The 15218-nt window shown below is 35.0% G+C and overlaps 1 protein-coding gene across 1 annotated transcript in view; it reads left to right on the top strand.

Annotated features, from left to right (window-relative positions):
• The window catches only part of SLC30A5 (solute carrier family 30 member 5), a 33738-nt gene extending 22842 nt beyond the window's left edge, over positions 1-10896 (top strand). Inside the window, exons 7-16 of the mRNA XM_006058942.4 lie at positions 656-732; positions 956-1126; positions 1637-1925; positions 2100-2308; positions 2934-3091; positions 3911-4040; positions 6320-6527; positions 7300-7526; positions 8499-8627; positions 9222-10896. Of these exons, the coding sequence (XP_006059004.2) occupies positions 656-732; positions 956-1126; positions 1637-1925; positions 2100-2308; positions 2934-3091; positions 3911-4040; positions 6320-6527; positions 7300-7526; positions 8499-8627; positions 9222-9392 (1769 nt within the window). The 3' untranslated portion in view covers positions 9393-10896. The remainder of the gene's footprint in view (positions 1-655; positions 733-955; positions 1127-1636; positions 1926-2099; positions 2309-2933; positions 3092-3910; positions 4041-6319; positions 6528-7299; positions 7527-8498; positions 8628-9221) is intronic.
• The last annotated feature ends 4322 nt before the right edge of the window (positions 10897-15218 follow it).

The following is a 15218-nucleotide window of genomic DNA, read 5'->3' as shown; positions in this document are numbered from 1 at the left end:
ATCCACATACCCTTTAGTTACCTTAGCCCTCTCCATTAGCAGGTCTCAGAACACCAGTTTTGAATCTTCTGGTGATTGATACTGCCCTAAAACCTATTCATTAACTAAGACCAGTTTACTGTGTTACAGTGAAAGAGAATGGCATACTTTTGCAAAACTTTGGGTTGACTGTTAAAGAACTGTTGCCCACCCTACCCTCTTTTGCTTGCTGCTTATTTTGCTGAGGCTTATGCTATCAATGACTAAGAAGCAGATTTAGGACTGAGTTTTACATGGCATTCCAAAAGATCAACCTTAATTGAATCAGGTAGGAGTGGTCTAAGGAGGTTCCTTGTTCTCATCACTTTGTTCTAGTATGCATGCATATGTCTTTAGGAGGTTATGTACTAAAATTTAACAACTATGCCTTAAGCACTATTATACTTGTCTTGGAGACAACAAAAGAAGTATATACAAGCCATTCTAATTTACAAATCATGTTCCCTAAATTAATTTTTTCATTATTTTATTTTGTTTTTAAGGGAAACATTATTGAGGATAGTCAGGTTTGGGGCCCTCAGACTAATAAATAGTCAACCCAAAATAGTAGGTAAATTCCAGGAGGACTTCAGGATTCAAAGAGTTAAATTTTTTTCCTTTACTCCAGCTCACTTAGCTGAAGGACATCATGACAGTGCTCTAACCCACATGCTTTACACAGCCATTGCCTTCTTAGGTGTGGCAGATCACAAGGTATGTTTTCTTTTCTTTGTTCTTAACATGAGAGATTCTGAAAAGTTAAAGCAACAATAACTTTAAAAGTGCATTTAAAATTATTTACAATACTGCCAACCATTTAAGTAGTTCAGTAATTTGGGTTATGAAAAAAACATGCTAGCTCCACTTCTTTAAATATTATGTATTTAAAGCTTAAGTATTGAACTCTTCTATTAAGATTTATCTACTTTTCTCACAGGGTGGAGTATTGTTGCTAGTACTGGCTTTGTGTTGTAAAGTTGGTTTTCATACAGCTTCCAGAAAACTCTCTATAGATGTTGGTGGAGCCAAACGTCTTCAAGCTTTATCCCAAATCGTTTCTGTACTTCTCTTATGCCCATGGGTCATTGTTCTTTCTGTGACAACTGAGGTAAGAGCAGGAATTTATTGGTAATAAGTAAAATAAATTACTATTACTTATAGATTTTAGTTCAATACATTATATTTTATTTCAGTTTGATGCTGCAAGTGGCTTAAATTTCTTTGTATTTTCTTTATAGGTTTTGAAAATTTTTTAGAGTTAACTTTATTGTTTATAGGAAATACAAATCAAGTACTGTTACATTTATATACCCCTCCCATCCCTGTGGCCTGAAGGAATCAGTTAAATACTACCCAGAATAATTTAATACTTAACCAAAAACCCAAGGATTGTACATCACCAAGTATTTATAAAATTATTAAACCATAGTGCTTCTTTTTTTTAATACTTTGGGGAATACAAGGAAAATGTGCCAATATCTTATAACTCATATTTTGTCATTTTACAAGTTGTATTGAATCATGGAAATACTTGTGTACACATAAACGGATTAACTGAAATATAAGATGTGAACTTTATACCCATATGGTATTAACTTTTTTTTTTTTTAATTTCCAGAGTAAAGTCGATTCTTGGTTTTCTCTCATTATGCCTTTCTCAACGGTTATTTTTTTTGTCATGATCCTGGATTTCTATGTCGAGTCCATTTGTTCAGTCAAAATGGAAGTTTCCAAATGTGCCCGCTATGGATCCTTTCCCATTTTTATCAGCGCTCTACTGTTTGGAAAGTTTTGGACACATCCGATAGCAGGCCAACTCCGGGCTGTGGACAGAGCAGCACTCCAGGAGGGCACGGAGCACGTGCTTTCTGGAGGAGTGGTGGTCAGCGCTGTGTTCTTCACCTTATGTGAGCATTTCCCCTAGCGGCTCATTCATTCAACTGGGGAGTGTGTTCAGTGCTTACATAAGTGCTGAGAGATACTGTTGGGTTCTGTAGGTTAAACTTTTTAAATTTTTGTAATATATGTGTGTGTGTGTATATATATATATATTTTTTTTTTTTTTTTTTTCCTTTTTTTAGCTGCCAACATCTTATCATCTCCTTCTAAGAAAGGACAGAAAGGTACCCTCGTTGGATATTCTCCTGAAGGAACACCTCTTTATAACTTCATGGGTGACGCTTTTCAGCATAGTTCCCAGTCCATCCCTAGGTTTATTAAGGAATCACTAAAACAAATTCTTGAGGAAAATGACTCTAGGCAGATCTTTTACTTCTTGTGTTTGAATCTGGTAAGAGTTTTAAATATTAGTGGCATATCTTGAAAGCTTAAGCTTTTTTTTTTTTCTTTTTGAAGGCTTAATCTTTTAATTTTGACCGTTCTGGTGTAATTTTTGTTATTCCCAAATAATTTTAATAGTTAGAGGTGGGCTAAAATATTTTCTCTAGTAGAAAGATTCCAGGATCATATTCATACTGCTTAAACACTTTTGAGGTATTTTAGAGACATTGGTTTCATGTGCCATTCAAATCAATAGAGTAGCTTATAAAGATTCTAATGTACTCCTTATGGGATCTCACTCCCAACCAGATTGCTAACATTTTCTAATCTAGTTTATTGAGTTCTACAGACATGTAGATAAAGCTATCTCCTTTTAAATAATTTATAAGATGGACATATCTGATTTAGCATGATTTCTTACCATTTATATGAAATGAGATTTCTTGTTTGAGAATCAGTTAAGTAATGAAAGAGGCAGTATATCTTCAAGTAAGCTTTGGGTAATTAAGCATTAAATTCCTTATGATCAAATTCTGATAAATTTATCTTAAAACAGTATTTCCCAATTGTTTTTTGGGGAAATAAAAACTATTCCCCTGTTGTTGTTTTTTGTTTTGTTTTGGAACATGTTTTAGCTTTTTACCTTTGTGGAATTGTTCTATGGTGTGTTGACCAATAGTCTGGGTTTGATCTCGGATGGATTTCACATGCTCTTTGACTGCTCTGCTTTGGTCATGGGACTTTTTGCAGCCCTGATGAGCAGATGGAAAGCAACTCGGATTTTTTCCTATGGGTAAGTACACTGACTATCAAGGCTTGTGTTAATAGCAAATTCCATCTCATGGGATAAAATTCTACTACCTTGAATACAAATTTAATTTTTCAAAGCCTAATTTTTCTTTAAAGTAGATAAGAGGAAATAAACCAAGCATTTGATAAATACTGAATGGCAGTAAGCTTAAGACCATACTCCCTGACAAATCCTTCTCATAGATAGGTAGCAAAAATCAGTTAAATAGTGAGCTGTTTGGCCAGCGGTGTTTCTTTGAGGTCATGGAATGTGCATGATCATTCACGTCTTTGCTGTTAGGAAGAGAATTCAAACTTTGAAGTGATTATGCATGCAGTATCCTTTCATTAAGTGAATCATTCAGTGAATACTAGAATCCCTGATTTGTTCAGAGTATTTTGATAAAGACCTACTGTAAATAGGTTAATAAATTCAGCTTATTTTCAGCTGTTTATATTTTGAAAGATGAATGAGCCAAAGATACAAAAAATCTTGATACAAGTTGAATCTGTGTGTTGTGACAGATACAGAGAACATCAAAGTCTTGAAAGAGAGAAAAGTAACTTCTTGCTAAGAAATTAGGACATCTTTATATAAGAGGGGACACTGAAGAAGGCCTTTGATAAACACATAAAATCCCAAAAAACATATAAACCTTCCAGCAGTAGTATGATATTTAAAATCTTGGTAATTTTCAAGTCTTACTGTTTGTGTAGTTGAAAATCTGGACTCATTTCCTCATTTATAACATAATAATGTTTATATTTTAAAAATACTTCATTTGTCAACTTCCTTTTCTAAAAATATATTCTCCATTTTTAGGTATGGCCGAATAGAAATTCTCTCTGGATTTATTAACGGGCTTTTTCTAGTGGTAATAGCTTTCTTTGTGTTTATGGAGTCGGTGGCTAGGTTAATTGATCCTCCGGAATTAGACACACACATGTTAACAGTAAGTCTTTTCATTTTACTACTTAGTTTCTACTCATGCAGCTTTTTCCCTACTGTTTAACTACTTGTAATTATTGACCTAACAAGGTTTTATTTTTTTTTTTATTTAACTCAACATAACTTCCTATCTTGCTATTTATATTTACACTGCTGACTCTTAGAAATTAATACACCTTTCTCCAGTACATTGGTAGTCAGAATATTAGATGACATTCTAAAACATAGATTTTTTTTCTGCCTTATTAAATGTTTTTGTTTGAAGATGTGTTTTTAGGTACCTGAGGAAATTTGCAAAGACTTTATTACTCTAAATTAGTGCTATGGTAACTTTTAATGTTCTCCCTGTGCCCCTTAACCTTTACATGTGCTTTTCCTTGTAGTTCTCATACCTTTCCCACATTCTGCCCTTTTAGCCTTTACTTCTAATGTCTCCTCTGGTGGGATACCTTCCCTTCATCCCTCTCTTTGCACCACAAAGTATGTTAGATTTCCCTTTTTGAATATTCCCATTGTATCTGTGCAGTCTTCTTATAGCAACACGGACTTAAAGCTGTTGTTTAATTTGTCATTCTTCCACAATTAAGATGTATTTTCAGGACCTGAATTGTGTATATTAACTCTTAAATTTTAGCACCTGGCTTATAATAGAAAGCCAACTATTAATTGGTAGGGATTTTTTTTTGTAATATAGTAGAATTTTTATTATAATGTTATGTTAGTTTTAGATCTACCACAAAGTGATTCAGTAATATATATATATATTCTTTTTTTACAGTCTGTTATTAATCATTAAATGACTAAAAACAATTATGAATCTTGTTGATGGAAGCATATAGTAAATGTTTTTGAATTGTAATTTGGATATATATTTTGGATTTTTAAATGCTTATATCTTTGACCTTTAATATTTGCTACAGAAATATTCACACAAGGGTGTAGGGGTGCACCATTCATTGTACCATTGTTTATAATGGTACAATGGCAGGGAAAAAAGAAAAACAGTGTTCACCAATGAAAGGACTAGTTAAATGGCACTCATCCAATAGAATAATACACACCTACTAAAAAGAAAGGTATATCAATATATGCTGGCATGAAAAATATTTACAGTATGTACTAAGTGAAAAAAAATATAAAATAGTATTGAATATGATCCTGTTACTGATTTTTAAAAGGTATATATATATATATATGTATATTAGTATTGTGCATAGAATATACACCATCCTCTTAGGAGAGACTAACTCTTAGAGGGCAGAATTAGAGGGGCCTTTCACTTTGTTATTTTTTTTCATTCTGATGAAATACAGAAAAATGAAGTATTTCTCAACAGAGGAGAGTATTTATGATCTAATGAAGTCTCTGCAAACAGTATTTTATTTCATTCAAAATTCATTAACACTCTTCAGGATCATAAAGCTGACTGAAGTTTTTAAATCTGACAGACAGATGGTCTGAATCGTGAGAAGAAGTAAATAAGTTCTATACATGTTTACTACAGACTACAAAGCTAGTCTCTTACTAGCTTTGAAAATTAATTAAAATATTCTGTGCCCTTAATTTTATATGTTCTTTTTATAAAACATATGGATTTCTCTAAAGGAGAAATTGTAGATATATGTAAATTAAATAGTGCCATGAGCTACTATTTCAAATCACCTTGTAAGAGGTGTTAATGAAGGTAAGTAACTTTGTTTATCCTCTGAGGTATTATTGTGGCACCATTAAGTCAAGATAATCCCGCTTACTTTGTTTTTGAAAAAATGCTTTTTCATTACACTTTTTTTTATTTTGGGAAATCTTACTATAGTTAAGGCACAATAAGACTATGTTTATTTGGAGTCCACTCATTAGTAAATTACAGTCATTGTCTTTTAAAGTATTGAAATTTACCTAGTAATATAAATGAGATTTCAGGTACAGTGTATACATGCTCTAGTTAAGCAGTACTTTCAAACTCTTATTTAAACAAGACAAAACTTGAGCATCATTTATTTATTCATAAACCCTGAATCAAGTACACTTTTATTCTTAATCATTTAATTAAAGCAAACCTAAATCCTTTTACTTGTCAGCACTTTGGTATTTGAAACTTAAGTGCTGCTTCTAAAATATTCTAAAATTCACACTTTAAAATTTTTTCTTTTTGAATTTAGTGAGGTTTTACTATATTTTCAAAACTGTAAACAAAAAAAACGTATAGCTGTATAGTAAGTTTTTGATAACAAATTTTTTTTTTTTAATTACAAATTTAAAGGTTTCTTTCCTCTTTTTTGCTAGCCAGTCTCAGTTGGAGGGCTGATAGTAAACCTTATTGGTATCTGTGCCTTTAGCCATGCCCATAACCATAGCCATGGAGCTTCTCAAGGAAGCTGTCACTCGTCTGATCACAGCCATTCACACCACGCGCATGGACACAGTGACCATGGGCACGGCCACGGCCACAGCCACGGATCTGCAGGCAGAGGCATGAACGCTAACATGAGGGGTGAGTCCTGGCCAAAAACTGCCCTACCTTTCAACTGTTCTCAGTTGATACTGTACTAAGAATTGGGCTTCTGGTACAATTTTTTTTAAAAAAAACAATCTGTAGCTAAGAGATCTAAAATCACCTGTTATACAAAAATGCCCACAAATGTTCATAAATGTCAATTTTTTTAAATGAATTATTGTAATTATAAAGTCCCTTTCATAGTAACACTTGTATAAATATTAGTTGCGAGGGAAACTGTGTTATTATGCACTTGCATGTAAAAGAATTAGGAAATGTTTATTGTACTGTAAAAAAATAATACAGGGGAAGTATTTATCATTTATGTGGTATTTATTCTGATACTTGTTTGGACGTGCTGTGCAGCTTATGGGATCTTAGTTCCCCAACAAGTGATTGAACCTGCGCCCTTGACAGTGAAAGTGCAGAGTCCTAACTTCTGGACTCCCAGAGAATTCCCCATTCTGATATTTTAATATAAATAATTTGAGTAATGTCAAGAGTTGGCACATGTATGATTTCTAGGAGTCGTTCCCAGACAAACTACACCATCGTAAAACTCACCACTTTGTTAATAGTTGCCCAAATCTTTACTTTCACCTCTATGCCATGAATTCCTTGATGAAGTGAGGAGGTTTAATCATTTGGAAGTACCAGCCCCTAGCAGAGTGCCTGGTGGATAATAGATACCTTGTGATATTTGTAGAATGAATAAAAAACTAAATTAAATGTGCTTTAATTTTTAATATTTTATGTACCTTACTTGTAGGTGTATTTCTACACGTTTTGGCAGACACACTCGGCAGTATTGGTGTGATCGTATCCACCATTCTTATAGAGCAGTTTGGATGGTTCATTGCTGATCCCCTCTGTTCTCTTTTTATTGCTGTATTAATATTTCTCAGTGTTGTCCCACTGATTAAAGATGCCTGTCAGGTTCTACTTCTGAGGCTGCCACCAGAATATGAAAAAGAGCTACATATTGCCTTAGAAAAGGTACTGTGTATAATTTCCTTACTATTCTTCTTCCTTTTAAAATAGTATTTGAAATTAAGTTGGCCAAACAAGATGAAAATGAAAACGACAGTCTTATAGAAAATGAACTGAAAATATGGACAGGCAATTCATAGAAAAACCAGACACAAATAGAATATATTTCAACTTGTAGTTCGCCATTTATTATTATCTGCTGATGAACAGTTGGCATCTAGAATATATAAGGTATAACATTTTAACCACAGTGGTTTCATAAATAAAATTAGTAAAGTTTTCTCACTTTCTCATAATTGGTATCTATTAAAAAAAAGTTTTTACTATGTCCTACTAAAAAAAGTATTTTACTTCAAAACTAATATACATCCATTACAGAAAGTTTTAAAGTATAAAAAAGAAAAAATATATATAGTTAGTTTCACCACCTGGAGAGAAATACTTTTGAAGAGTTATTTTTCTATGAAAAATACTTTAAAAATATTAAAAACGGCCAAAAAAATGTTTTGTACTGCTTTGTAAATTTTTTCCCATTGAATTTAACCAGCCTGTATTGTTGAACATGAAGGCTATCTTTTGAATGTGCTATCTCAAATATAAAATAATACTTGAATGTTTGTATCAGTATAAAGGAAAACAGGTAGTTCACTAAACATATCCGATGTTTAAAACAGGTAAAGTGCATGTTATATAGGTAAAAATAGGTGTGCACCCATTGTGTATAAAGGCGCCTGTGTAACCCTGTTCACGTCCTATTCCAAACTTCCTTCCCTGGCATCACTGCCAGGTCAGTACTGTAGACATCTTTGCTTGTAGTTGTCCCTCCTATTCCCTTCTAAATTCTAGGCTCTCTTTACTATTGTTATTATTATTGTTTTTAATCAGCTTAATAATGGTTCCTGGACCAGAAAGACTGCTTTGTTTTCAGTAAATTAGCCTTTCAAGTCCATTTATATCACCTTTCCTTTTATTTGACAGCTACAGAAAATTGAAGGATTAATATCATACCGAGACCCACATTTTTGGCGTCATTCTGCCAGTATTGTGGCAGGAACAATTCATATACAGGTGACATCTGATGTGCTGGAACAAAGAATAGTACAGCAGGTAATCCTCTTAAGTTTTAAAAATAATTTCAGTTGAGGTAATTCATAAGTTAAATTGTACACATTATAAGTTTCTACAGCTCGATTGTCACTTAATTTTTTTAAAATATCAGCCTTACAGCTGACCAGGGACAGCTTTCTTTTTTACATTTAGATTTGTTTTATAACCAAAAATAGTAAAAATAAAGTCAATCTTTATTATGTGGAGGACAAGCTTAAGTTAATGTAAAAAAAGTTCATTTGTAATCCACCTTGATTACCAACAGATGGTCAAGAAATAAGTTATTATAAATAGTCCTAAGTTAATAATAATAAAGTTGGCAGGGTGGCGATAAGGATGAAAACAGTCCCTGTACCCCTATTCTGGACCTACCAAATTAAAAACAATCGCTGTTCTCCTTTACTCCTCTTGAGTTCAGTGAGCTACTGGCCTCCTGACAGATCCTATGTAATATTTTTCCAGCTAAATAATAAATGTTACTTTAAGGACATATCACTGACTGGCTGTTTTTTAAAATGTGATATTCATTATTTAATCCATGTGCACTAAATGCATTAATCTAAATGCTTTTCAATGTATGGATTTTTATAACAGGTTACAGGAATACTTAAAGATGCTGGAGTAAACAATTTAACGATTCAAGTGGAAAAAGAAGCATACTTTCAACATATGTCTGGCCTGAGTACTGGATTTCATGATGTTCTGACTATGACAAAACAAATGGAGTCCATGAAATACTATAAAGATGGTACTTACATCATGTGAGATAACTTGGGAATTACCGCTGGGGTTTGAACAATGAAGATTAAAAGGCCGGGTATTTATAATACCACCAGAAGGAAGAAAATTGCACATAATTGTACAGAAACATTTTGTTGCTTTTGAGAAAATTTTTAAAGCTCCCTACAGTTGGATCAAGGAATCTTTCTTAAAGGAATTTAAATATAGAATGAAGCATTAATTGTACAAGTAAAATAATTGTTGAAATTACGTGTAAAATAGCAAACCTGAAATTTGAGTGAATGTGATGTAATATCACATCATCTTCAAAAATGAACATATAATGATGGATTCAAGTGAAGACCAAAATTACTTCTGTGTGTTTACTTTCCGCCAGAAAGCATCTCCACTGTAAATGATGTATGTAACATGTTTATTACAAAGACCCAAATGAAAAAAATTTAGTCACTTTTTTGCATAGCCCTAGGATAAAATAGGAATAAAAGATCTATATTTATGGACTTTCTGTATATAAAACTGGTTTCTAATTATAACTTAAATCCATTAAGTAAAACCTTGTTGCCACTTTAAATGTAAACTGAATTACTTGGGAGAGACCTCAGCCACTGATAGGAGGCAGCAGTGGGAATGTGAAGGACAGCATGACAGATTTTGATGCGTTACAGAAGTCAACCACTCTGTAAAATAAATTTTTTTTTTTACTTTTGGTAATATTTGCAAATGAATAATTGCTTTATTAGGGTAAAGAACTTAGACTAAGTTGTGTCCATGTTGTTCACTCACTTGTCGTCTTCTAAAGTAGAATATTCCACTTCTTGTTATGCATCTGGCATTCCAAGTTGCTTATTAAGCTGGTATCCAAGCAGTGCTAGGCTTTTCATCTTTTCATTTAGCTCCATATACTGTGGAAGAGCCACTGGAGAGAGTCATAGATAACTGTCAACTCAGAGTTGAATTTTCTGCCTAAAAATGTAACTTAAAAAAAAAAAATTTCTGAAACATATCGCTATAAAAGAAATATCAAAGAATTAGGTGGTTATTTTAAAGTTTAATAAGTAAATCTTGTTCATAAACCCTTGGGCACTATGAAATCAAAATACCCTATAAGTACTTTCTGTAATAATATCTAATTTATATTTTTTCATTTCCGATTTAAACTGAATGTATAGTCTGAAAAGACTGTATGATAAATAGATACATAATAATATATGCAGTTCTATGAACACCAAAGAATGTTGTCCAAAAGAAACTTTTGAATACCTATTTATAAGCATCTGAATATTTTCTCTCTTATACTAGGAATTTTGATGAGTAGGATGAATTAATTTTAGTATGGGTACTATTTTCTTATCTATACCATAATGGCAAACATGTATTGTAAATCATATTTTTGTCTTACAAATTTTAATATGTGAGAGGTTTTAGAAATTTGTTATAAGTTATTTTGATATTCCTTGTCTTCTCTTTACACATTTTCTGGTCCAGATTCTTCAATACATATTAAAACTTTGGAGTGGTGGGAAAATAATTGCATATGGATGTTTTAATGTAATTTTTATACATTAAAAAATTTAAGTAGATAGGTACAATATTACATCATTTTTTTAAATTATATTTCCCTTTAAAAATAAAATTGTCATCTCCCTTAGAAGGCATAAAAGTAGCAAGAAAATTAAGCTAATGTGATTGACAACTATCAAGATGAAAGAGAAGGCAGCATGAAGATATGACTTTAGGCAAATCAGCTTCTGGTTTGTATTTTTTTTTTTCTCATACATAAAATCAGAATACAGTCTGCTTAAATTCCGGACCAACTGGAACCCAGACACTACTAGTAGGAATATGAAATGATGCAGCCACTTTGGAGAACTGTTCAACAGTTTCTTTTAATGTTGAACATATATCTATCCTGTGACCCAGCAGTTCCACTCCTGGGTCTTTACCCAAGAGAAATGGAAACATGTCTATAAAAAGAGTGGAACAAGAATGTACATGTTTGTGAGAGCCAGAAACTAAAAGTATCTAAATGTCCATCCTCAATAGATAGTAAATTATGGTATATTTATAATGGACTACTACTCAGCAGTTTTTTAAATTACTGTTAGAAACGATATAGGTGAATCTCAAAAACATAAGTGAGGGACTTCCCTGAAAGTCCAGTGGTTATGACTGTGCTCTCGATGCAGGGGGTGAAAGTTCAATCCCTCGTCCAGGAACTTAGATTCCTACGTGCCACAGGGTACAGCCCAAAAAAGAATAAGTGAAAGAAACCAGCTACAAAAGAGGTCTGGGTTTCCCTGCTGGCTCAGCTGGTAAAGAATCCGCCTGCAATGCAGGAGACCTGGGTTCGATCCCTGGGTTGGGAAGATCCCCTAAAGGAGGGCATGGCAACCTGCTCCAGTATTCTTGCCTGGAGAATCCCCATGGACAGAGCAGCCTGGTGGGCTACAGTCCTTGGGGTCTGAAAGAGTCAGACACGACTGGGTGACTAAGCACAGCACAAAAGAGGTCTATATGGTTCCATACGTGTAAAGTCCAAAAACAGAGAAGATTACTTAACACAAACTTATACTTCTGCAGTCAGAAGCTGAAGATGGGACTTAGTGGCCTAAAATCAAGTTGCCACAAGGCTGCATTTCTTTATGAAGGCTCTCAGAATCCATTACCTCATTCATTTCAAGTTGCTGGCTGAATTCAGTCCTATAGTTGTGATTGAGGTCACTGTTTCTTTGCTGCTATTCCCAGATTCTAAAGACCACCTATATTTTTTGACCACTCCCTTCCTCCATCCTCAAAGCCAACAAGAGTAGGTCATGTGCTTCTTACACTTCAGATCTCTCCTGCCTCTTTTTTCACTATAGCATCTTTCTCTGACCCACTCTTCTGTCTTCCTCTTCTATTTTTAAGGACTCTTGTGGTTATATTGGGCCCACCCAGGTAATCCCAAATAATCCCCTATCTCAAAGTCCCTTTTGCTATGTAACATGGTCACAGGTATGTTCATATTCACAGGTTCTGGGCATGAGGACAAGGACATCTTTTGGGGAGCTGTTATTTTGCCTGCCACACGGTTGCCTTGGGAAGACAGGAAATTGTTCCAAAAGGGCAGGGAGATCTTTTTGGAGTGGTGGAAGTGTTCTATACCTAGAGCACAGTGGTGGTTACCCAGGTATATACAGGAGTCAGAATCTTAGTTATAATTTAACTTCTGTTACTGCATTTTTTTCAAGTGCTTTTATATTACTAATTTGCTAGTAATTACTCAAAGCAACTATATGGTAGGCACGCAATTATCCAGTTTTTTTTTAGTACTCTAGTGTTACCATATAATAAGTTAGCTTTAACTGATCTAGTTCAATAACACAGTATAATGGACTAGATTTTTTTCCAGATACACTGTTCCTCTTTGTGGCTATATTCCTCTTGAATATAAAGGCTAAGGACGTTTCCCCCGAAGCAAAGTACAGTACATAGATCTGTCAGTATTCACAGTTATGGAAAGCCCATTTAAGAAATAATAGAATTTAGTAATTTATGTTTTTTTAAACATTGAATAAATCCAATCATTCTTAACAAAACTCACTGAAGTTCTTTATAGCAAGACACTGCTCTAGAAGCTAGGGGTAAAATCACCAATAAAACAGTCCTGCCGTAGAGGAACTTACTTCTAAATGTAGAAGACAGACCAATATGTAAAAATACCAGTTTGTGATAAGCAGTCTGAGGAAGAGCAGTAACTTACTGAACCCTTGTTATATACTACGTGGGCACTGTTGTAAGCAATCAATATGTCTTAATTGTTATCTGCATTTTACTGATGAGGAAACTGAGGAAGCAAAAGGTTAATTGCCCCAAATCATACACCTAATAAGTTGTAAAGCCAACTTTCCAAACCAGGCAGTCTGGTTTCACTCAAGAGAGGTGCTAGAGCTAGCCAAAGAGGATCTCCATGGCAGGGAACAGAACCAGATTTGAATAAGGAACCAAACAATATTAGTATCCTAAACTGTATTCTATTAATAGCCCCTATTCTACCCTGAAAGAACATCAAATGCACGGCATTTGAGGCAGGCGGTGGTTAGCATGTGGCACCCCACTCCAGTACTCTTGCCTGGAAAATCCCATGGACAGAGGAGCCTGGTAGGCTGCAGTCTATGGGGTCGCTCAGAGTCGGACACGACTGAAAGACTTCACTTTCACTTTCCACTTTCATGCATTGGAGAAGGAAATGGCAACCCACTCCAGTGTTCTTGCCTGGAGAATCCCAGGGACGGGGGAGCCTAGTGGGCTGCCGTCTCAGGGGTCGCACAGAGTCGGACACGACTGAAGTGACTTAGCAGTAGCCACAGTATAGTGAGGACATGGAAAATCTGTGGAGGGCTTTGAGTAAGGGGCAACTTGAGCTGATTAGTTTCAAAAGGATCAGGACAGGAAAACCAGAGTGGAATCCAGGGAACAGTGAGAAGGCCTTTGCCAAAGCCCAAACGAGAGATTTGGGCGGACTAAAAAGCATGTTCATTGCCTCTTAATCATAAGCTCGCTGTTTAAGGTAAAAAATAAATCAGACACAAACCCTGCCTTCACTGTTTGTTACACAAGGAAGATAAGGTGTACATAACGGTAATTCAAGATTTAGAGAAATTTGGTGCCATGAGGGAGTGGCAAAGTTCAGAAAATGGAAGTTACTTTTAGCTGAAGGGACAAGTGTGAGTCTTCACAAAGGAGGTGGCATTTGATAGATCAAAAGGACCAATGGGGTTGGAGACAGAAGGCAAGGGGATTAATTTCCTCGGGAGTAAAGTGTATAATCCCATTAGGGGTTCCCTTTTGTGCGATCATGACTTGTGAGTGTGGGTGTGGGGTTAGCAGTCCTACAATTAGGAAGGTTAGGAGCAGAGCATTGATATCTGAAAACCAGGTTACAGCTAACCACAGACCTGTTAGGTAATCACGCATGCATGCATGATAAGTCGCTTAAATCGTGTCTGACTCTTCAACCACATGGATTGTAGCCCACCAGGCTCCTCTGTCCATGGGATTCTCCAGGCAAGAGTACTGGAGTGGGTTGTCATGCCCTCCTCCAGGATAAGGTAATCATACAGGTGTTCATCTCTAGCCCTGTAAAAAGGGCTAAGTTACAGTGACTTATGCCTTATTTCAAGTAGGGTTTTCCATTGTTGGTTGCCTTGGTTTCTCACAGGAGCAGGACAGGAATGCCTAATATGAAAGACTGCAGACTGATAGTGGGCTGGACACTGGCAGGCCTAGGAATCAGACTTTGCCCATAGCTGTGATCCAAGTGTCTGTCACTTAATCTCTGACCTAAAATGATAGGGTTTGGATCCAGTGAATATAAGGTGATCAAGCCCTTGCAGTCCTGTGCAATCAGGGCAATAGTCCTAAATTCATCTACAGGAACCATTTTTTGTTAAAGGCAACAAATGCATTAAAAGCCTAAAGTGTACAAAGCAGGGTGCATGATACAAAGAAGTCTAATACAGTCTCTGCCCTCATAGGAACAAAACAGTTTCTAAAAATATAAAAATATGTAAAAGCATGAAAGAGATACATGCTGAGAGAAAGGTAAGTGTAACACTGCTCCAAGTTCAGAGGAGGAAGAGAACCCTTCCTCTTGGAAGATTGCAAAAACCGTTATGGAGGAGAGGGCACACATTTTCAATAATCAGGGAAGATCAGTGCACTTCGTTATGATTTTGAAGTTTGACTTGTCCATATCTTGGCTATGTAAAAATTTGAGTAAACTGCGTAAACTCTGAGCCTCAGGTTCATCAGCTAGGATCACCAGTGAATTCTGGGGTGATCAGCAGCACCTTTCACCTACTCCCACTT

The sequence above is a fragment of the Bubalus bubalis genome, chromosome 19, assembly GCF_019923935.1.
Source record: "Bubalus bubalis isolate 160015118507 breed Murrah chromosome 19, NDDB_SH_1, whole genome shotgun sequence".
Taxonomy (NCBI): Eukaryota; Metazoa; Chordata; class Mammalia; order Artiodactyla; family Bovidae; genus Bubalus; species Bubalus bubalis.
This window is presented reverse-complemented; position numbering and strand designations above follow the sequence as displayed.